Here is a 24,552-nt window from a genome sequence, read left to right on the forward strand (position 1 = left end):
ACACAAAAGTTGCTAAGGGACAATCTCTCAATACATGAAGCAATGTTTCCTCAATCTGACCGCTATGACTACAGTTCGGTTCTGCAAAATTCCACCTAGCTATTCTAGCATTAGTAAGTTGCTAGTTGGATATGGTAATACAGTTCGGTTCTGCAAAATCATCCCAAAAACTAATTGTATTACCATATCCAACTGCCCAATATTTGAACTGTATGTTGAAGCTTGGGCCAGAGACGAGTTAAAGCTTTCCACAGTGACGAATCATGAGGACTAGCAGTTACAGTCTCATTATCATTGTTATCATTCCCATATTTTCCCCACATTACTTGATTCCAATTGCTCCAACGCCAACAGGGACCATCCCATTTTCAACAAAAACAAGCATCATTCATATCATTGAGTTTACACAAGCCTAAACCACACTGGTTTTTCGGTAGACAAAGCATTTCCCACCCCACCATATAAACACGTTTCTTCTCATCACTATCTCCCCAAATAAAATCTCTCTGTATTTTTTCAATTTCATTGAGGCAACCACGGGGGATTGACATTGACATAACCATCATCGGATATATTGGCACTGCTTGGATAACAGATTTCGTAAGAGTAATTTTTCCAGCCAAGGACAGTTGTTGCGCTTTCCAAGCTTGGACTTAATCTTCTAAACCAGGTAGGCAAAATCTCTTATTTTTGGTGCATGTCCTAGTGTCGACACACCAAGATAATTTGCCAGAATGGTCGCCTCATTAAAACTAGATAATTCTACCAATAATCTTTGATCATTTCATTCACATTACGAGAGAAAAATATGGAGGATTTAGAATGATTAACTTGTTGCCCTGACATCGCACAAAACGTATTCAACACTTGCATAAGGGTCATAATATTGTCTTGTGTAGCTTGTCCAAAGAGAAGAAGGTCGTTCGCAAACATTAAATGTACAATCATTGGACCATTCCTCCCCGCTCTCATATGGGTCAACTTATCCATTTCAAGAACAAACAAATAGGGCAACATAGGTCTCCTTGTCTGATTCCACACTGACGAACAAAATATTTAGAGCAGCTACCATTCCAAAGGGTCGGGGAAATCTACATCAACCAAAACCTACATCAACCAAAACCTTATGAATGAAAGCTCATTTGATCTGATCATAAGCTTTTGCAAGATCCACTTTAATAACAAAGCCGATTTGGTATGGCGAGACAACAAACGGGATAACGTGCTTCAATCTATTCACCACAATCTTTGTAAGAATTTTATAAGAGACATTACAAAGAGAGATAGGTCTAAATTGACTCACAAATTCAAGCTTACTCACTTTTGGGATGAGACAAATATTCGTGAAATTAACAACAACTATCTCTTCCGGATAAATCCAATATGACCTTGCAAACTCACAAACACTACTTGCCAAGATTTCCCTACCCTTTTGATAGACACCAGTAGGGAAACCGTATGGACCAGGAGCCTTACAAGCACCCTAGCAAAAAGAGCCTCTTTAACCTCTTCAATACGAATTGTTAGATGCGTCTTTTTGCAAGATATCAAATGGGAGCGGATTATCTCCCATGGACAAATACAGGAGAAAATAATGTGAAGAAATATCAACTTTTTTTTCTCTTTAATGAGAAAGAAGCTAGTAGTAGGAGGATGTTGTCGTTCACAAGAAGATGATCTTGAAGATAGTTGGAAATAGAGGCGTTGTGATTGTAAGTAAGGTTAAAGATGGGTTTAAGATTTCTATTTTATGTACTTGGTAATGTTCAATAATGTAAAATTATAATAAACTGTTTCATTTATAAGAAGAAAAAAAACAACAATCTGCAATTGAAGATTTTTTCTGCATCATTTAATATGTAGTAGGTAAAAGGGTTGCGATTTCTTTTCCTGCATCACTCAGTATTTTGTGGTGCTTGAAGGAAAAATTTTCATGGTTGAAGCAAAGGGAGAATCGGGAAGAGATAGAAGCTTAAAAAATACTAATTAAAACAACAGTGTTTTTTGTGCTTTAATTTCAGCCATTGATTTATTGAGAAAAGAAATTGAGAGCCCAAATTTCTTCACATTTTTTCCTCCATTTTTTGTCCACAGGAGAAAATCAACTCCATATCAAATACTTTACACTAACATCTAACGAGAATTGAACATTCTACATTTATTTTTAATTGTAGTTACAAAATCAGCTCGTGTTAATATCATGAACTTTTATTGGACGTCAGTGTAAAACTATTTTACATTTCATCTTTATTACACTCTTATATTATTACCTTTTTTTGTGTGGAAAATACCATTACTTCTCACAATAGATTTTTGTCAATGGTAACTAATTAATTACATCCACGAAATAATAAAAGTATGGGTTCCTTCGAAAGAAAAACATAAGTATGGGTACCAACTATCTTTCTTACAACATGGTAGTAGCTATCCAGGATGTATGAGTTCCCAATAAAATTAAAATCCAATTAAACTAAATACTCTACAAAGCAACCGAAAAATGAAATTCATCAAATCGCATTCCATGGTTGTCCACAGGGACATGAGCAAACCATTAAATAACGACCACATTTCTTCGATCCAAAGGACTGATCTCTTCTAATTGTAATCTTGAAAATGAATAAAACCTGGGAAGGAATTCATTACCACCAAGCAATAGGGCCCAGACCATCCTGATTTAATGATCCCTGTAAAATAGACATTTAATCAATCCTCCATCAATGTGCAATGCTTATTTAGTTTTGATAAAATGCTTGTTTATTAGGTTTTTAATCTATCTTCTACAAAATATATTGATACGGCAAGTAGTTCAAACACATTTTTTTAAAATAGTTTGTTCAATGATGCAACCGATGAGATTTTGGCTCACAATCAAGATATGTGATCATATTACAACTACTTTAAAACATGGCATACATATATTAGGGTTTGAATCATCCACCGGGGCAAGGGAATGGATCCCTTCATGTTATTTTTTCTCATGTTAAATATCAAGCCCTCACCTAATATATCTGAAAGAGTGTGTTTAAAAAATGGAGAATAGAGAGATCGAATGGTGGGGATTAAAAATATGACCACCCGTGTTTTTTACTACAAGAAAGGATCCACGCCCACCCACCACGGCAAATATTCGTGGTAAACACAAAAGAAAAGAGTGAAAATTTCTGTGTGCATGGAAGATCACAAGTCAACAATTCATCGTCAATTATTAATTGAAGGACAACACAAATGACATCTGAATCAGATTATAATAAAACAAAAATTATAATTATAGTAAATTTGTGACCTGGAGAACCATAATGATTAATTGATAGTAAAATAATCAATAAAACTCTTAGCACCCGATTTCATAATGATTACAAATTCCCCCATCGTATTTATTTTCATAACATGAACATCATGATTCATGGCACATAAATACGATCGGTCTGTACAATTCAAAAAGCCATATATATCATGTAATTTAAAATAATCATAGAAATGCATGAACCAATGTAATGAAGAAAGTAGAGGCCACAAATGGGGAATAATAACTACTTACATTAACCACCATTGGGGCAAATGGCTTTGAGTCTTTTGGTTGCTCAACTGGAATAGGTGGGTAACTCACACTTTAAACTGCGAATTTGATCTGCCACATTGGTAACCAAAACTTCATTTCAGCTTTATTGTCCAAGCATACAGTTGAGATAAAAGAAAAAGGAGTCTAACCTCTTCAGAATCACCAATAGCAAATGATTCTTCGCCGTAATCCCAATACCATGTGCCTGTTTTACTGGTACTGCAAATTTGACCAACATATAATCATGATGTTTTAGCAGAGGGAATATGTACAGAGAGAAAAATATCTTATGTGGATATGCTTTGTATTATGTTTATAGTTCACCCAAAAGTAAAATTGGATAGAGGTAGCGTTACCTAGTTGTTGATACATAGTGGCTTGGGTCGGGCATGTGATGTTTAGGAATATAAATGTCATCAAAGAATCCAAGGGATACTGTCAATCACAAATTCATAATTACTAAGCAGGGAATATCTTTAAATACAACAAAAATTGATAATCAGTGATATTTTTGGAGGATGCAAATATTGAATAGCACTGTAACATGATGCAAATAGTAGGTTATTGTCAGTGTCACAACATGAATATAAATATTAGATTGATGACAATTCAACTTGCAGGGTCACACACTCACTAATCTCTATGGAAATTCTGGATAGGATTTGAGTTAAAATATTTAACATTGGTTCAAATTAAGTTTTGAATGAAACCCGTATTCCAATAAAAATTGGCTAAAAACCAAAACAGCAATAGAATGTGGGCTAAGTACAAACCAAAAATTTTATTTTCCTCATCAGAAACTAAATTAAAAATGGATACCTAACAAATAGTATGAAAGAAAACTTAAGTTTGGTGTCAAAAAGATGGGCTCAATAAACTGATGATGTAAAATCTTAACAATCTTATATATGGAGCAAAATTACATATGTCAAGAGATAATTACAATCAAGGAACCGGCTGAAAATTGAATACATACAGCGTAAGCCATTAGCATCAGATCTAATTAGTTTTGCAGTAATAATATCCCCCGTAAATGGACGAAACATAATCAAATTAAATACCGCCTGCAAGAAATGCCAGAATACAGTTACTGCATACTCAAAAACAATCACAAAACCTTCTGCCATCAAACTACAAAACATTGCCATGTACATCAGAAAATTGTAACGAGTAAAGAATTTAGAAATGAAAGCAATTGATTTTTGTAGGTCCAAAACTTCCAGTAAATAACTTGTTATTATAACATAATAGTATGGCATCAAATTTGTGCCCATAAAACAAAATTTAAGGACTGAATTTTATGTAGGAGATTTTTCATCTAACGAAGTTAAAAATAAAGCTAAACAATTCACTTCAAAGTAGAAAAATAGTTCACTAGACCTAAAAACCAACATTCAACTTCATAGTCCCATTATATAGAATTCAAGTCCAATCATATGACGAAAAGTTCAAAACCAACCCATAAACTCATACCAGGTAGGTTGGAGCACCATCACCGGGGAAGACGGACCCTCCTTTAATGGATATGATATCATAAACAGATATGCAAAGGCCCAATTTTGCAATAACCTAACATGATTAAAGAAACATAAAATGAAGCCAGCTGAAATAAGTCAAATAAACTACATATAATGAGTCGTAAAGTAAATTGAAAATGTTAGTAGCTAAAAACCTTATCCAAGAAAAGCCTTTCAAGCTCCGAGAGTATGGCTTCTCGAATGGGAAGGGTAAGAAGATAAGGAGGCAGGGTCAATTTATGCTCGATCTTACTGAGATAGAACATTGAGCCTAAACCCTGTTACAGAGAGCTAGAAAGACACCGAGAAATACAACTGCAACAGAAAGTATTTATTGCTTTGACCAATACAACTTCAATGTCAAAGTGAGATACAAATTCTTCTGATTCTAATATAGTTGCTGTTGTGCTGCACAAAAAAGTTACTTTTAGCAGAGGATTAAAAGTGGGAAATATATGAACTAGAGACATCGTGGCACGACCGAGATTGCAGTTAGAGACAATAAATATAAACTAAAAAAAAATAAAATGTTATTGACTCTTAGATGTAGCAACCGTTTTTGTTTATTCATGAAAATACGGAAAGCCCTTAAAATGATTGAAACCAATAACAAAAAAATGAGTTAATTCCATATCAAAACTCTTAGATTCTTACCCTAAACACCTTCATAAAAATAGCCAAAATAAAAAACAGTTCCCCCAATTTGAGCAATCAACATTTGGAAACATAGAAATCAAACACAAACCAAAACCAAAGAAGCCGATATTCTTTACGAATTTAGCATAACAAAATAATAAATTGGTGATAAATTAGACATTTAGACAACATAAGTAATAAAGATACCACCAATATGATATCCACTATCTACCATTATACAAGTGAATCATATTTCAGAACTTATACCAATTATCAAACACCAGTGGCGGAGCCATGAAAAACAATAAATCTATAAATTAGATACAAGAATTATATTGCATACAAAATTTAAGTCGTAATAAGCACAAAATTGATATATAATACCTCTCAATCCAAAGCACAAAGAAAAAGGGAAAGCATAAGCTAACTAACAACGATAAGAAGAACAGAAAAACGGAACAAGAACAGAACACAGTCAACAAAAAAAAAAAATCACTGAATTTCGATAGGAACAAAATCAACAATCAACATTGTGCAATCACTCATTCAATCAACAAAACAATCCAAACAAAAGGGGAATGTACAATCACTCCTTCAACCAACAAAACAATCAGACAGAGAGCGACAAAGCATACCGGTCGCCGGAGCGTTTCAGAGAGGGAGAAAGCTTCGCCATCACCGGTGAGACAAGCGTAGCCGGCAGTTACACACACTAGAGTGGGAGGAGAAGCGGAGCGGGTATACTATCTGGATTTTTTCTAGAGAAATGCTATATGTCCCGGAAAAAAAAAATAGATCTAGCTTTTATATTTTTTTTTTCAATAAAAATTAAAAAGAAAATAGGAAGAACAACAAACAACCAAAAAGAACCACCGCCATGTTTCTTGTAAACACCTTCCAAATGAGTTCAGGTTCCTCCATTTAGTGTGTCCTCCATTTAGCCTATTAATTGCATGGATACATGACACGTGTAAAAAAATGATTTAAGAATTGAGATCAAAACTTCACAAAACTAGTACTCCGTAGAAGAATGCATCTACTCTGATATGTGACTTTTCAATTTTCCCTTCACTTGTACCGAACTCCCTCTTTCTCTTATCTCCGCCGCCGCCGTCCATCCTAGAGGCCACTGTATGATGGAATTGTTCTTTGTTTCACTATACTTGGGACAAACCACAACAAAATTGAAATAAATTTGAACAACCGTAGAATCAAACTCAGCAAATACAAGCCAATTACATCATTGTGACCTAACAAAATTAAATTTCCTAGAAGAAGTGTTATAAGCTTAGCAATGACTCAAATTTCAGAATGAGTCATGAATCAGAGAGAAGAATGAATTGCAAGAAGTAGAGACTGAGAATGGGAAAACGTCATTGAGGATGACACATTGAAACAGAGCGGTGACGAAGAGGAAGAGGAGTAAATCAAAAGAGGAGTAAATCAAAAGGGTTCACTCGACGGTGAAGAGGAAGATGCAACGCAATTTCTGGTGCGCTAGATGGACAGAGGAAGCGGCGGCAGGCGGCGATGAAAGGAATACGGAGTTCTGTAATCAATGTGGAAGGGAAAAGTAACAAGGAAATTTTGTAAAGTTTTGATCTCAGCCCTTAGATCTTTTTTTTACACATGTCATAAATCTATGCAATTAATAGGCTAAATGGAGGATACAATAAATGGAGGGAACCTGAACTCCTTCCAAATGATTTTTTTATGTAACATGGGTACTCCTAAAATGGTGAAGTATCCGTATTGGATAAGTACCAGGACCGGATACTCCATGATACCCGTATCCGTATGATACGCACTGATTCAGTATCCATTTTTATTTGGTTGATTTATAACGATGAATACGGAATAAACATATTGGTTATTAAAAAATCTCTTAAAATATTATAATTTTTTATTATATTTCAATTATCTATCATTTTTTATGAAAATAGTTGAGACGTGAACTAAACAAAATTAAATCTTCAAAGCATGGTGATAATAATTCATTTAAAAAAATTTTTTCTAATATTTTATATTACTCGTACCTTAAATTTTATATTACCCATACCTAGTCAACATAGGGATTTTTACTTTTTATTCCAGGAAAATCTGGATCAAAATCATCTATTCAAAAACATAAAATCTAATTTCAAACACTTATTTCTCTGAACCATAGCTATTAGTATTGGTGGAGAATTTGCAAAATTAGAAACAACTGCGAAAGTATATAACCAAACTTATCTCTAAGAATGGTTGTCGGTGATAGCAACTGCCGTGAATTCATGGTTGATTATGAAGCGGCAATAAATAAAGAAGATGATAAATACATATTTGCTAGCAGTAGAGAAAGAAAACTAATTGAATTCATTAGGTTGTTTTGTACCAAAAAAGAGCAAGTCAGTTAAACTTGTAAAATAGCATTTTCCTTTTTTCTACTCACACCCCAAAAAAAATTAGTTACACCCAAATTTCATCAAAATTTAACCAAAACTTCCCTTCATTATATAAGCTTTTAAAAACAGACCACTTGTCTCACTCTTTCACGTTATAAGTAGCCCTATTTCTAATGCTTCTGCTTCACTATTCTCTCTCACATAAACCTTTCTCTCTCACAAATCCCATTGATGTGTCATTAATTTCAATTAAAGATCGAATTTGAAGGTATTTCATTAAGAGGTTAGTGAGTTTATACTCATTCAATTCTATGATATTATTTATTTATTTTTATGGGAAATTTCATGATGTTTTCCTGCAACAATTGCTTAGGTTAGTAAATATAAATTGAGTTTACATAACCTACTACTAGAAAACTGCTTTGGAGCGTCGGCCAAAATGAGACGCTAAATGGCCAAAAGCGGACGCTACAAGGTATTTAGCGTCAGCTTAGCGTCCATCACGCAATAGACGCTTAAATGCCCGAAGCAAGACAATTGCGTCCAGTAGACGCTATTTGGCATCCGTCTGAGGAGACGCTAAGCCGAAGCTACAATCATAGTATACGGCACACGCTAGTAGCATCCATTTTTGTGTGACGCTATACAAATGGTTTGGTTTTATTCAATGTTGCCTATAGAGTCTGTTTGGCGGACGCTATTTTATTATTAAAATAAATATATATATTTTTTTCAGTAAAATTCTCTCCCACCACAAAGATCCATAAAACAATAGTCATGGTCATATATATACAAAGTGACAACCACAATATCTCAACCCACAAACAAATTAAACGTAGTGTGAAACTGAATTTTGAGAATCTTAAAAGTGACAACCATTATGTCATACAACAACACTAAGAAAAAAAAACCAAGTATATGTCTAACAAATCGAAAGTAAAGTCTACACCATAAAACTATCAAAACCAAACATAATTTGTAAGACAAAATTGTGGCAAACATAAATTCTCTCATGACGACGACGTTTGCATAGTGTTGATTACTACATGTCTGGATAACTTACGAAGCATCCCTTTTACAAGTTGCATTTCTTTTGATCTTCCTTTCCTGTCATTGAACACAAGTATACCCCTATAACATCATTATAAGTTACTCAAATAAATTAACTTTATTATGTTCAACTCAAACTTCCATATATTCAATGGACATTAACGGTTTCTTGATCTACTAATTACCGTGTTCTACATAAAGCAACTACCCATTTTACTATCAAATTTCTTAAGATGTTATCAATCACAGTTTGTATTGGAGCAATAATTAATATGGTATATTATTAAAATTGAAGGTTGCAAAGAGTACCATAATAGACACTTGTACTTTTAAGCACTTCCAAATCATCAGTAACAACATGGAAATTATACACAAAAGTGGCTAAATTAATCATGAGGCAATTCAAAGAGTAAAAACAAATTTCAAACTCAAGGGAATACAGCCAAAGTAATTCTCAATGAAATACAACAGTTCATGATATAGGTAGGGTAGAAAAAAGGAAAATACAACCTATATATATATATATATATATATATACCACCCAAACCAAATCAGCACCTGCAACTAAGCCACACAACTCGGACGAACAAGTCACAGGGTCAAAAGAACCATCATATCATATATACTAGGGTGAGAGAGAAACAAGAGAAAAAAGAGTAGTAGGAAATAACAGTGGGCCAACCAGGGCAAGGACGAAGAGATGGGTGGTAGTCAGAAAGCACCAGTACAGAAGTATGTTTGGAAGAAGGTTAAGGAAAATGACATAAAAACATGCTCAAAAGAGTGAAATATGTGATCCAAAACCAATTAGGTCCTCGAGTCAGACTTTTAATAAATATGGCAGTCTTTCATATGGTACAACATGATCACACTCATTAAAATGCATGAGGTAATACCTTTCCAATTCGCGAATGATTTAAAAAGTGGAGCTCATAAGGACCGATTTCCCAATCACACTTGTAGAGAAGTAAAGGCTTATGCAAGTTCAGCATGCTGCACACATCTCATTAGTCATTCCACACACAAATAGAAACACTTAAAAACAAACAAAAAATCAATATAAACACAAAGGAAATCAAACATCAACCATCAATCCGCCTAATCTAGACAAAATACATAAGGTAAATGCATGTGTATATATATATATATATATATATATATATATATATATATATATATATATATACTATATAAAAATTAAATTTGAAAGAATTGACAAAGTTTGAAGTACCAAAGTAGAACAACACAAAGCTCAAGAAAATAGATACATCTTTCAAAACAAATTCATTTGTGATCATACCATTTTTAAAGGGAGCAAATTTTTACCTTATAAATAGCTTCGATTGAATCCTTTTCTCTACTACCTAGAGCAGCCTCTGCACATTGCAAAATAGATTAATCATCATAGAGTAAATTCATCAACAATACTACACGTGATTTATTAGTATTCAATAAAGGCTTGCGACATAACATTGAAAACAACAAAGTTGTTTAAGAGAGAAAAAAAAGGATTAATCTGCCTCTTCTTTTTATAGCAGTGAAGAGAAGGAAAATTAACAACTTTAGAGATTGGCATATCAATACCCAATTTCAGAAAAAACCATAGAGCATAACAATACCTTCTTCATAACCAAATGACAAAGCCAAATCTCAAAACAAATAATTGTGACGGATTTATCATCAAACAAAAGAGAGTCATATACACATACTCTAGAAACACACATATATGATCATGATTAATTCAAAATCATGTGTAGCATATGTACTATATTCACGGTGGTGCAATTGCTTTTACCAAATCAGAATAAGGCCATTTTTGTAGATGGTTTCAATTTTCATCTAAAGATATAGAAAAAAAAAAGTTATCTAGTAAATTTAACTCCTCATTCAAATCCCAATCGTAAGTTAACAAGAATCATAAATAAACTACCAAATCATAATAATATTCCTTAAGTTTAAGACCACAAAAATATTAGGGACATGAAGTGTCTTTGTAGTAGATTAGATAACACTTGTAACATCTTCAACTAACAATCATCACAAAATTTCAAACAAGAGAAGAACTAGAAAACAAATATGCCTTCAAATGGGTTTCCATATGTCCTTGAGTTTCTTCCACCCATGTCCTGCTTTTAGGTCAGGACAGGTCCTATAGTTTATGCAAGTTATATATACTCAACTACCTAAGACAAGACCAGGTTGAATGAACAGATTCCACCTCAGTCAATTAGAGAGCACAATATTTAAAAACAAATAAGAATTACATATAGATGGAATTACAAATGTGTTCATGAACTCTTACCCTGAATTGAAACTTGAAAGCTTGCTTTAATAATTACAATCTTTCATAAGCTTGCTTCCATGACAAAAACATATTTGTAGAATAAGAAGAAAATGAAAAGGGGAATATTGACAAACCCGTTCTGCGAGGAAAGCGCCAGCGATGATGAAGGTAACATAGACAGAGTTACGGCGCATAAGAACCTTGTAAACTTCTTCCTTCCTTCCTGTAACCAACAAACCAAAAACGATAATAAAAACAAAGTTTGCTAACAAATATAAAGCCTTGGTACCAAAAGCTGAACGAGAGAGGGACAAACCTTGAAACGGCGGATTCTGTGAGAGCGAGAGAATCACACGATGTTGATTGAGCGGCACATTCTGAGATAGAGCAAGATTGGTGAATGGGTTCGATTGAGCGGTGAACCCTAGATGAAAATGGGTTCGATTGAGATTGATAAATTGCTAAGGAGTTCGGTGAGATTGAGGAACTGTTCATGTGAGATTAAGGTTTTGTAGGGTTGAGAAAAGGAATAGGGTTCCATGAGATTTACAATTCAGAAAGGGAAAAAGAGTGTATTTGAGATGTTGGGAGAAAAAGAAAGAGGGAAATAAAAATAAAAATAAAAACAAAACATTTGGCGAAAATCAAAAGTGTGGGAGATAAAAAGTTTTCCCGGTTAAAAATTAAAGTTAAAATATCAGATTAAAATATTAATTTAGTCTCTAGCGTCCGTGAAAGCTGATGCTACTAAATTAATTTAATAAAATTTAAAATTATTTAATATTTGAGTCTAACAAATCAGACGTTATGACTTAATGAATATTTGATTTTTGTTTAGCATTGACTTAGCGTCTGCCAGAGCGGACACTATATGTAATGATCATTTAAAATTTAAAATTAAATGCAGAAAAGCTCTAGTGTCCACCTAACAGACGTATTTGTGACGCTATTAGCGTCCGTGTCGTGGCCGACGCTAAAAAGTTTGAAGCTAAAACACACTTTTCTTGTAGTGGTATAAGTCTAAATTTCATGTTTTCTTGCACGATGAACTCGTAACATAGTAAATTTCATGTTTTATTGCTTAGGTTAGTGAATGTAAATTGAGTTTTTTTGCACGATAAACAACTAATGCTAAATTGTAAACTGAGTTTACATAACTTATGTAAACTCAATTCACATAATCTTAAGTAAACTTAATTCACACTTACATCGGTAGTTTAAGGGTTTACGTTAATTAAGTTTACGTAAACTCATTTCACACTTACATTATGTAAACTCAATTCACATTTACCTTATGTAAACTCAGTTCACACTTACATCGGTCAATTAATTAATTTTAGTAAACTTAAATAAATTAGTTTACGTAAGAACGTGTAAACTGAGTTTACATAACCTAAGTAAACTCACTTCACATAATATTATCTAAACTCAGTTCACACTTACATTTATTTTTATTTTTTATTTTATCTATGTACACTCTCATTACTTATAGTATAGATTTCTACAACTTACACATGATTTTCAATCAATTTAATTTTCTTTTCCTTTTTCTTTCTGTAGTAAATGGACATGAAAAATGAAAATGATGACGCACCTAGAGATGAAGTGGAACCTCAAAATGCACAATTCAATTGGTCCACGCCATTTTTGCATTAGTCAGATTGTTCACTCTCAATACAATGGAGGTAACACGAATGTCATCTTCCTAAGGAGCTAACAATCTAACATAATTGAAGGTAAATTGAGAGAATGCAAAGTGTGCAAGGACATAGTATTGGTCGTTGGATGTGTGATTTATTTACTTTGTCTTTCAAAGTTACAAAATTAAGGTTTTTTTTTTAAACAGCAAAATACATTTATAAAACACAACTAAAAGCACAAGATATGCCTAAGTTGGAGAGAGTATACAAGCTGCCTAGAGGCTTACAGGGAATTGAAACAAAACGTTAAAGAGAATATAACATCACCTAACGATGACTTGCCAACACAAAAGCTAATAACATCTCCTATATCCTACCAGACATTGCAACATACAAGCCACCAAGCTAAGAAACATGAAACATCAGACAAAAACCATATAGTCCTTCCTAAACCAAGTAACAAACCCGCACAAACAGCAAGCCAGGCCCCTATTCGATAATAACACAGCGAAACACAGCCAACAGGGAACAAAAAAAAAAACTCAACGCCAACACTGTACCGACAGCTCCAGCAGAAAAACTTCTTTCGTTATTGTTGAAAACAATCACCAGGGAATCAAGTTATTAATTTTATTTCCTCTCACTATTTCATTAGGATTTTTTCTCACATTATTAATTATGTGATTGTTCCTTCAGTTCTAAATTGTCCACAAAGTTGTGTGCGGAACAAATATAAAACCATTCCTTACTTTTTTTATTTTTGCCAATCTAAAACCATTGAAACAGAGTAAATAAATTTGAAAGGTACAATTTTTCTTTTAGAAGTTATTACTATCAATTTTCAATTCATTGATCACCCATTTTTGTAAGTAAATGCAATGGTATAGGTGAAAATAATCAAGCTGACATCAATTGGGAAGGATTTGGATTTAGTCTGACTCCAACAAATTACATGCATAACCAAGTTAATTTGAGCAGAACAAAAATTGAATAATTTGAACGTACAAACTTAGTTCACATATATAATACGCAAACTCAGTTTACATATGTACACAAGCAAACCCAGTAATTACGTCTGTACGTGAAATGAATTCACGTTAACCACTTCAAACCCAGAAAATCAAACACAAATCAAAATTGATAGATGAAACTCAAAATCAACCTAATTTCATGAGGAACTTGCAGCAGATTCACAATCGAACTCAAAGAAATCACAGAATCATGAATTGGTAACTCAAAAACTTACCTTTCAAATTGAGTTTCAGAAATGTAGATGGAGATGAATGCGACGGAGAACGACAATGGCGGTTTAAGCGACGGCGACGTAGATGGCAGTTTACCAAGATTTTTTTGGGGTGTGAGTAGAAAAAATCATATTATCTAGGATTTCAAGAATTGAGAAGAGGGTGGGATAAACTTGTAATTTTCTTAAAATACTAGGGGTGTTATAGTAATTTCGCATATAAAATTGGGCCAAGGAAAACGAAAAAGATTCGCTAGAAGGAGGGGTTGAACCTCCGACCTGTGGTTAACAGCCACACGCTCTAACCAACTGAGCTATTCCAGCTGATGGGATAATTTCGTCTGTTTACTAATTTAACCCTTAATTAACGACTTTGTGATAATAAGGATTATTATTATTATGGTATTTCTCTCGCGTTCATTTTCCCTATAAGAGTTTTTATAAAAATCAAAGTATTAAGGTTCTATTTGCCAAACAATAACGGAAAGTTGATAAATTAGTTTATAATGAATTGATTTAAAGTTTATGGTTAATAAGCTAGTGAATTGAATTTGTAGTAGTAAAATTTACGGTTAACTAGATTATAGATGTGAAATAACATAAAAAAAATTAATTAATATTTAATATTTACAAATAAGATGACATGAGTACAATTGTAAGAAAACATAATAAGCGATAAGCTTTAAGCTATAACATAATTGAATTAGCTTATCAAAATAAGTTATAATTGAAAGCTTATCAAAATAAGCTATAACATAATTGGATTTAGCTTATAAAAATAATAAGCTCGTGAAAAGAAAAAAAAAAACTTACCAAACAGTTTTTTTTTTTTCAAAAAAAAAAAAAGAGCTTATAAGTTATAAACTCCAAATTTGGGATTTCAAAACATAGTCTAATTTACTTATTTATTTTTGGAATAACAAGAAGGTTGAAGCTGATCAGGAAAAGAGTCAAGGTACCGCATTACAACTCGCGGAGCCGAAATATCACTAAAGTCAGGTAAAAACAGAACTAATTTGAGAAGGACAGTGCTCATACAAAATCAAAGTGATACCACCTTCACAAGCCATATTCGCCATTGCATTCGCACAACCATTAGCCATATTCGACATTATCTCCTCTAAGCACACCACCACACCTTGCATTTATTCCACCTTTAATAGCAGAATCTATATTGAGGTGAACTAAATCGACCTCAGGGGGGCCACCATCTAATATTTTTCAAAATACAACTTCTCATACTCATAACATAATGTAAATTAGTATGACAGAGTAATTTTAAGCTTGTTTTCATCCAAATGTTAGTAAGAATTTTCACCAATATGACAGAAGGAATTTCCTAAACAAGCTTGAAAAGCACAATTAACTTCAGTAATTTTCATCCACCAGTTCTGAGACTTTTGCACCTATAATGTTAGTAGGAATTTCAACATTTAAATAACTGATTTTCAATCCATCATTGATGCAGGCAAGCACTAATTCACCATTTCAAATAGACCATATATTCTATCAAAAATTGCTCCATAATTGCACTATTCTCCCATAAGCTAAACTATTAATAGATTTAGATATTTATGTTTTATAAAATAAAAAATAAAACTTTATGTGAAAAACATATACTAACATTTCTATGAGTAATTATACAATTTTGTAACAGTGATTTTAATGTCAGATGTTCTGAGAGGTCAACATTTTATTGTTAGACAACTCATAATACCAAGCTAAAATTCATAGTTGTTTATGTTGACAACAGTATTAACTTGCAACTTTTTAGAACTCCTCAACCACAATTAAAATTTGGCGACTTTTTCTAAATCTATCTATCTATCAAGGATAGAGTTAAAGGATAACCAAAAAAAAAATACTAATATGTTAGAAATTTTGGGATCTATTTTATGAACTTCACATGATATTGCATATTGATTCTTTTCTGACAAAATATGTTGGGCCTTACACAATTAACTTTCTATGATTTAGAATGATCTCATCATTAAAATGATTTTGCAACACTTAAGGATCATTATCATGTAGATTTATTTAATTTTATCGTAGATTATCAGGTAAATGAGTTTAATAGTAGATTCAGCGAGTAAACAACTGAGCTTTTTATATGAGTACAAATTTGAATAGTTCACTTCAAAGTAGAAAAATAAAGCTAAACAATTCACTTCAAAGTAGAAAAATAGTTCACTAGACCTAAAAACCAACATTCAACTTCATAGTCCCATTATATAGAATTCAAGTCCAATCATATGACGAAAAGTTCAAAACCAACCCATAAACTCATACCAGGTAGGTTGGAGCACCATCACCGGGGAAGACAGACCCTCCTTTAATGGATATGAATATATGATATCATAAACAAATATGCAAAGGCCCAATTTTGCAATAACCTAACATGATTAAAGAAACATAAAATGAAGCCAGCTGAAATAAATCAAATAAACTACATATAATGAGTCGTAAAGTAAATTGAAAATGTTAGTAAACCTTATCCAAGAAAAGCCTTTCAAGCTCCGAGAGTATGGCTTCTCGAATGGGAAGGGCAAGAAGATAAGGAGGCAGGGTCAATTTATGCTCGATCTTACTGAGATAGAACATTGAGCCTAAACCCTGTTACACAGAGAAATACAACTGCAACAGAAAGTATTTATTGCTTTGACCAATACAACTTCAATGTCAAATTTTAATTCATTGAAAAATGCAAAAAATAAATAAAAGAAGAAGAAAATCGGAAAATAGAATCTGAAATTTTTTACTTCGAAAAATAAAATGCGAAGTATGTTTTTATGTGGGTCGGATTCTGCATTTCGAAAAATAGAGTTCGAATTTGTGTTTTTGGACTTGATGTGTTTTGCTTATCTTAAAGGGGTCAATTCCCTTATCAATTCATTGTTGGTAATATATATATATATATATGGGGAGATATCTTACGAGAATAATATATTTATATGAGAATGAAAAGAATAATTTGTAGCCATTAGATTAAATCGTGTGACAGTGATAAAAATCTCCACTATATTTAAATATATATTTATTAGATATTTTAAAGTTTTTAATAAAAAGAAGGTGCATAAAAGATATTTTGGGCCAATTAAAAAATATTTTTGAGCTTAGTTAAACAAAAATATTGGGTTGATTATAAAATATAAACCAATCCATTCATAAAATTAAAGTAAACTTTTTTTTTTTAGACAAAAGTAAACTTTTGTTTTTAAAAAATTAATAAATCTGTTTTTAATCAATAAATAAGTTTTAAAAAAATTGAAAAATTTCAAATATATTTAGGTCTTAATTATAGGCAAATTTTCACTTTATAGATTCATTAAATAGCTAATTTATCTGATCTATAATTAAGGTCAAATATATTATTTATCCAATGTATCTAAATAAGTTTTAAGGCCAAATACTGCCTCCGACCTTAATTAATGTATTGCCACAGTTAAAAATTAATTATATTTTCATAATATTATAAGTGACACTATTCTCAACCGCTAATAATAAGACATGTAGGATGTGTGATGACACTTGACCAAATTTTATGAAATGGGTAGTCAAGTTGTTGCCGACTCTTATATATAAATATAAATCTAATCCGTACTACTTACTCACTCACACCAATTGATTTCAACAACAATTTATTCGTTTCAATTTTTTTTTTTCCTCTGTCAATCTTTTCTAGGCTAAAAGCTGTAAAACCCCGTTTAAAAGTATCAAAATTAATTCTTGTAGCTGCAAAAACATACTTAAGATTCATTCATAATCCAAAGAAGAAGAAGAATGGATTTTTGTGAAGCAGTCGGTAATTACCAAACCGATGTTTCACTCAACTTGACATCACATTTATTTACAAATCCAGAATTTCAGAATAACAACATAGTATTCTCACCCCTGTCACTCTTCACCATACTCAGCATCATGGCTGTCGGATCCGAGGGACCAACACAACAACAGCTTCTCACATTCCTCAAAGCCAACTCAACTGATCATCTCAATTCCTTTTCCTCTCATCTTATTTCTTCTACACTCTCGGATGCATCTCGCTTTGGCGGACCTCACCTTTCTTTTGTTAATGGTGTGTGGGTTGAACAATCTCTTTCTCTTCAACCTTCATTCAAAAAATCTGTCACTACAGATTATAAGGCTGATTTGGCTTACGTTGATTTCAAAACCAAGGTATGTATCAGTCATGGATTTTCTTTCTTTCTATTTACTTTTGATTTCTTAAGTTAAATTAAATATATTTTTGTCTCCTATTTTGTAATTAAAAAACAGGATTTCAATCTCCCTAGTTAAAAAATCTAGGTTTTTGGGTTCTGATCAGTTTCACACATTATTGCTGTTTTGGTCTTAATCTAGTTTCAGGACTAAAAAAGTGGTGATTTTTGTCCCCAAAGGTGATAAACAAAGTTGTATTTTCTATGTAGATTTGAAATTAGGGCAAAAAATCACAATTTTTATAGACAAAAATGACAATATTTTGATGAGTGAAAAATTAGGTTTTGTAACAATGTGTAAAATTGAGGATACAAGATGTGTAGCTTTTATAATTGCTTGCTACAGTATAGAACTTTTGGTTCTGCAAAATTTGAATAGAAAGCCAACTACAAACTTTGTAAGTAACTTACCCAATCATTTAGCATTCGACTAACAACTATTGGTCTATCTTTTTTGGTGGTTGATCCTGTCTCTCTTTCTCTCTTCTGAGGGGTCCTTGGATCTTCTTGTTATGCTGGGTAGAAATGTTTAGCTTTCGGTGTGTTGGCTTTGTACCCTTTTTTTGTATTCTGAATTTTCTATTGTTCATTTTACTTTTCATATATAATATATTTGTTATTAAAAAAAAAGTCTATCCTCATTAGTGTCTCGTATATGTATTTGTATCCAACTGTTTTAGGAACAGAATATGTGAATATAATAGTTAGACTAGCAAAGAGTTCAATTCTTCAATTGAAATGCTCATTAAATTGATCTTTTGGTATTTTATATTGTGTTAAAGGCTGGTAAAGTGATTGAAGAACTAAATTTGTGGGGGAAAAAGAAGACAAATGGTCTTATTGAAACTATGGTTCCACGTGGAGCAGTAGATAGCACAACCAAACTCATCTTTGCAAATGCATTGTACTTCAAAGGAACATGGGATGAGAAGTTTGATGCTTTGGAAACGAAAGAATATGATTTTCATATTCACGATGACAACTCAGTTAAGGTTCCCTTCATAACTAGCACGAAAGATCAGTTTATTAGTGTTTTCGATGGTTTCAAAGTTCTTGGCCTTCCTTATAAACAAGACAAAGATAAACGTCGATTTTCTATGTATTTTTTCCTTCCTGATACAAAGGATGGTCTCCCACTTTTGATTAAGAAGTTGGCTTCTGAATCTAAGTTCCTAGAAAGCAAGCTTCCTAATAAAAAAGTGGAAGTAGGTGACTTCAGGATTCCCAAATTTAAAATATCATTTGAGCTTGAAACTTCAAATGTGTTGAAGGAACTAGGAGTGGATCTACCTTTCTACCCTGGAAGTGTAACAAAAATGGTGGACTCTCCTATGGATAAAGACCTTTATGTTTCTAAAATATTTCACAAGTCTTTCATTGAAGTAAAAGAAGAAGGCACTGAAGCTGCCGCAACAACAGTTGGTACAATGGCTGGGTCTTCGTGGGGTGGTTTCACTCCGCCTCAGATAGACTTTGTTGCTGATCATCCTTTTTTGTTTCTCATAAGGGAAGATTTTTCTGAACAAATACTCTTTATTGGGCAAGTGTTCAATCCTCTTGATGGGTAATTGTAACCGACTTATATTGGACTTCACGTCTTTAAAAAAACACAATAATTTTGAACAGGTGAGATAAATTATACACCTTCTGTCCCAGATTCTTGTATTTACTTATTGGCAACTTGATTAGAATGTACTTTTGAGAGCTTATTATCAAATATGTGCATTTTTTAAATTATTTACCAAAACGGGAAAAGTCGTCACCGTCAGATACGACTTACCCGCCAATTCCATTTTTTTTTCAACTTTTAAGCAAAGTCATAAAATTATCCACAGTCACGAGTATCTGAGTGTTTAATTGGGATTCTCCACGGTCACCTCCAACCAAGGTTTTAAATAGCGGTCGCGGTCACGATCGCGGTCGCGTCAAGGATTTCGCGATTTCGGCTGTTACGGCTGTTGCGTTATGAAATACGGTCGTCGTGGTGTGAATAAATCACAATATCGCACAAATCTTATTAAAATTATTTGTACTATGATATATGTATAACAACTTAAATATGAGATAAATGTAAAGTTTTGAACTTGGAAAGAGTTAAAAAGATATAACACCTTATAATTTATGTTCATATTTGTATTAAAAATGTGATTTTTATGCATTTCTATTGGAAAAAATAGAAATCTCTATCTATTAGCATTTTGTCGCGGCCGTATTGCGTTTCTTTGCGGCTGTATCGGTGTTTCGTCGCGGCCGTAACGGCGTTTCAGCGTGATTTTTTTTCACCATATAAAAACGGTGAAAAACGGTAATGCTAGGCCCCAATACCTTTTTGTCGCGGCTGTTTTCGCGGTAACGGACCTTTATTTAAAACCTTGCCTCCAACTACTGAATTTGAAACTCAGCACTCCCCTGAATTTGTGTAATGAAATTTCTTTCATTTTAAATGTAAACCGTGTGTAATATTTGAATTGTGTGCAATTTGCACCTTTTGATTAAGTTTGTAAAAAAAACTAAAAGAAGAGAAAGTCGTCAATGCAAATACGACTTACATATTTAAAATAAAAAATAAATAAAAAACAGAAGAAAAAAAGTACGAACTTCTTTTTAGCACAAGTTCGGCTCGTTTCAAGTTCACAAAAAGTTTGGTTGAGCTTGTTAGGTTCAATTTTTTTTCAGCTGAAAACTCAATTCAATAGTTTGACTTAATCTTCTTTTCTAGCACAATCTCAGCTCATTTAAATTTACGAATAACTTGGTTCAGCTCGTTAGATAAAACCACATAACCCAAAAGTAAAAGAAAAAAAAACCCATAGATAAATTGAAATTCATACCAATTTCTAATAGAAACTGGATAAAAACATACTCCTTTCGTTTCAAATTACTTGTCGTTTTAGAAAGAAAAAAAAAACAAGAAATTAAGATAAGGGTATTTTTGCACCTTAAGACACATGTTAAGAAAGCAAAAATAGAAATTATTAAATGCTAATTTGTGCATTATAACTTTTAAATCATTTAATTTCTTGTATCATTAAATGCTGATATTCTATATTGGGATATCTTAACATGTGCCTTGAGGGCACATGTTAACAAAACCCTATTTTCATATTATGTACTTTCTCTTTCCAATAAATTTAATATATTATGTACAAAAAAAAATTAATATGTTATGTACCAAATTTTTTTTGAATAAAACCTTAGTTTTTCAAATATATATTAAATCTTTTATGATTTCAACAGCTACTCTAAATATTTGGAATTTATATTTAGACAAAATATAACCTTAAATTATCAAAACGACAAGTAATTTGAAACAATTTTTTTTCTAAAACGACAAGTAATTTGAAACGGAGGGAATAATAATTATAGATAATTTTTTATATACACTTTATTTTAGAAATCCTTAAAAACTACACCGTGAATGACCTTGTCTATTATTTTATTTTGTTTTACTAAAGACCTTGTCTAGTATTATTAAGGGTTTGTTTAATTTTTAAAGTATTATTAATATGCATAAAATCAATTATATAAATATTAATGTATAAAATAAAGTATCTAAATTGAACCACATTATTTATTTCTTTTATTTTTTATTTGGTGAATTCTTCGGTACACATATTATGTGGATGTGTACCGGTACACCGCTGATGTGGTTAACAAGTAATATAGTAATTAATGCAGATTTGTCAAAAAAAAAATTAATGCAGATTTTGTTTCTTTATTAAGTTTTTTATATTAAACACTACTTTTTAATATTGGTAAATGTATCCTTCCACAATAAATCAAATCATGCATCATATCTTTCAACTTATATATGATTTTCAACAAATTCAAATATTTTAATATCTTATAAATAATATTATTTTAGTATTTTGTATTTTCTTAAAAATTAAAATATGATTTTAATAACTTTTTTAATTATTCAAACAAAAAAAACTATTAAAATTATTAATATGATTGATAACTACGATTTTAATATTTCAATATTATTACCTTTCAATTTTTTTTTAATATTATTAGTTTATAAAGATTAATATTCATTTACCACCTAATCATTAGTGCATATAATTATTAAAAAATATTTATTTTTTAGTATAAAAAACTTAAATTTTTTAATATGTTTATATATTTTATTGTTTATACATTTTATTGTAATATTGTTAATTTTTAGTGATTCGTTATATTTTATAGGGTTAAATAAGTTTGTTATCGATACAAAATTACTAAATTTAATTTTTCATCTTCATAAGAAAATGTCATGTTTTGATCCCCACAAAATGTTTATGCATGCAATTCTGGTCATGTTGTAAAGTTGATGTATATTTCGGATGATTTTGCAAATATGTATAGCGTATTATAAAAAGTTTGTCCAAAAGTAAGGAGCACAAAACTTGATTTATACGTCAAAATATTCGTTACTTTTATCTTGATATTTTGATTTAGAAAATTCATATTTAATTCGTCTCATATTAAAAAATACTAAAGTTTTGTAAATGAACTTTTGATATTGTTCAAGACATGCTTGATTGTCAAAATTTAAATTCATAAGTTATTGTTAGTCCAATTAAGTGATATTGAACGACTTGATTGAGAAAAATTGAATTCCTTAATAAAGTATGTATAATTAGATAAGTTTACATATGAAACTATGTTTCAAGTTGAAGGGTTTGATCTAAATTTTTTTTATTTTTGTTGACACAATTGACATTATTAGTCGAGACTTAATAGTCATTTCATTTGAACTATGTTTTTTTAAGTCATAGTTAATCTAACTAGTTGATGTTGAACTGTTACATTGTCGACATGTAAATTCTTAAGAGTTTTACATTTCAATTTGGTCAATTTATTTTTTTTAGTTCTTATCGGTAGAATTGGTAGCAACTTAATAATCCTTTTCTGATAACTAGGTTTTTGATTCACAGGTAATCCAATTAGTTGACATCGAAATGTTATATTGCTAAAAATTTAAATGTCATGTGTCTCGTTCCAATTAGGTGGTATTGAATTGTTTGAGAAAAAAAAAATTAAAATCAAACTCGTAGAATACAACTGAAGTTGTCCTTTAAAGTCCCTTAAGTTTTAGCAGATCAAACGCACCCTTAATCATAGTTGGTAGAATTACTCTCTTTTTTTATTTTTTTTAAGAATCACACACTACATGAAAACCTCAATTTTCTAATAAAACTTGTTGAGGGCTTAAGTGTAACAGCCCTCGGGCCTCATCTTGGCGATCCCGGTGCTTTACCTCACGACCTTCTCCACCCCCCTCTCTAGTGGAGTTTTTGCCTTCCGTGGGAATCGAACCATGTACCCTGGGTTCAAGTACATGTTCAATCCATTCCCACTACCAATTGAGCTTTTTTTTGTAACAGCCCCCGGGCCCCATCTTGGCGATCCCGGTGCTTTACCTCACGACATTCTCCACCCCCCTCTCTAGTGGAGTTTTTGCCTTCCATGGGAATCGAACCATGTACCCTTGGGTTCAAGTACATGTTCAATCCATTCCCACTACCAATTGAACATTTACTAGTTAATGAAAGACGTTAAGTTTGTTTGATTAAAAAATAAAAAAATTTGAAGGAATATTTTTAAAAAAGGGTAATTTTGATAGAAACTCTCAAATATCTCAAATATTGTACAAAAAAAATATTTGAGAGTTTCTACAAAAAAAAAAAGTACCGTATATATAATATTTGATAGAGTTTTTTAAAAAATATATAACATTTGAGATATTTGAGAGTTTCTACCAAAATTACCCTTTATTACAAATATTTCCTCACCTCCACTTCCCTCCATCTACTTCGAACCAACATACCCTAAATGAAAATGTTACTTCACCCGATCCTATATATAAGAAAAAATTTATTTTTTAGATTCATTGTAAAATTGATGTATCTAGATAACATTATAGTCTAGATACATCAACTTTACATTGAATTTAAAAATAAACTTTTTCTTATATAAAGGATCGGAGGGAGTATCTAGTAAGAATTTTTTGATGCAAGAAAGAGAAGAATGATACCCA

The 24,552-nt window shown here is 31.8% G+C and overlaps 2 protein-coding genes, 1 long non-coding RNA gene and 1 other non-coding gene across 9 annotated transcripts; 1 reads left to right on the forward strand and 3 right to left on the reverse strand.

Annotated features, from left to right (window-relative positions):
- Nucleotides 1-2,386: 2,386 nt before the first annotated feature.
- On the reverse strand, nucleotides 2,387-16,934 carry LOC123916818 (DNA-directed RNA polymerase III subunit RPC8-like). 5 transcript variants are annotated; one of them, XM_045968379.1, is made up of 8 exons: nucleotides 14,317-14,460; nucleotides 5,232-5,484; nucleotides 5,033-5,128; nucleotides 4,536-4,623; nucleotides 3,916-3,994; nucleotides 3,709-3,778; nucleotides 3,539-3,628; nucleotides 2,387-2,684 (listed from the first exon to the last, which is right to left on the reverse strand). In XM_045968379.1, exons 2-7 carry the CDS (start codon nucleotides 5,340-5,342, stop codon nucleotides 3,611-3,613), a joined length of 462 nt encoding a protein of 153 aa, XP_045824335.1. In that variant the 5' UTR covers nucleotides 5,343-5,484; nucleotides 14,317-14,460; the 3' UTR covers nucleotides 2,387-2,684; nucleotides 3,539-3,610. The 5 variants fall into 5 exon arrangements, with proteins under 5 accessions (XP_045824335.1, XP_045824334.1, XP_045824336.1 ...); XM_045968378.1 differs by lacking the exon at nucleotides 14,317-14,460 and adding an exon at nucleotides 6,348-7,269; XM_045968380.1 differs by lacking the exons at nucleotides 5,232-5,484; nucleotides 14,317-14,460 and adding an exon at nucleotides 16,804-16,934.
- Nucleotides 8,908-11,491, reverse strand: LOC123916821. 2 transcript variants are annotated; one of them, XR_006812263.1, is made up of 4 exons: nucleotides 11,449-11,491; nucleotides 10,473-10,522; nucleotides 10,043-10,139; nucleotides 8,908-9,203 (listed from the first exon to the last, which is right to left on the reverse strand). It is a non-coding gene; the product is annotated as an uncharacterized LOC123916821 (long non-coding RNA). The 2 variants fall into 2 exon arrangements; XR_006812262.1 differs by lacking the exon at nucleotides 11,449-11,491 and having other exon boundaries at nucleotides 10,473-10,653.
- Nucleotides 14,565-14,637, reverse strand: TRNAN-GUU. Its single transcript has one exon. It is a non-coding gene; the product is annotated as a tRNA-Asn (tRNA).
- A 1,120-nt stretch (nucleotides 16,935-18,054) lies between the features above and the next one.
- Nucleotides 18,055-20,202, forward strand: LOC123916820 (serpin-ZX-like). Its single transcript, XM_045968382.1, has 2 exons — nucleotides 18,055-18,489; nucleotides 19,313-20,202. Exons 1-2 carry the CDS (start codon nucleotides 18,094-18,096, stop codon nucleotides 20,096-20,098), a joined length of 1,182 nt encoding a protein of 393 aa, XP_045824338.1. The 5' UTR covers nucleotides 18,055-18,093; the 3' UTR covers nucleotides 20,099-20,202.
- Nucleotides 20,203-24,552: the final 4,350 nt, after the last annotated feature.

The sequence above is a fragment of the Trifolium pratense genome, linkage group LG3, assembly GCF_020283565.1.
Source record: "Trifolium pratense cultivar HEN17-A07 linkage group LG3, ARS_RC_1.1, whole genome shotgun sequence".
NCBI lineage: Eukaryota > Viridiplantae > Streptophyta > Magnoliopsida > Fabales > Fabaceae > Trifolium > Trifolium pratense.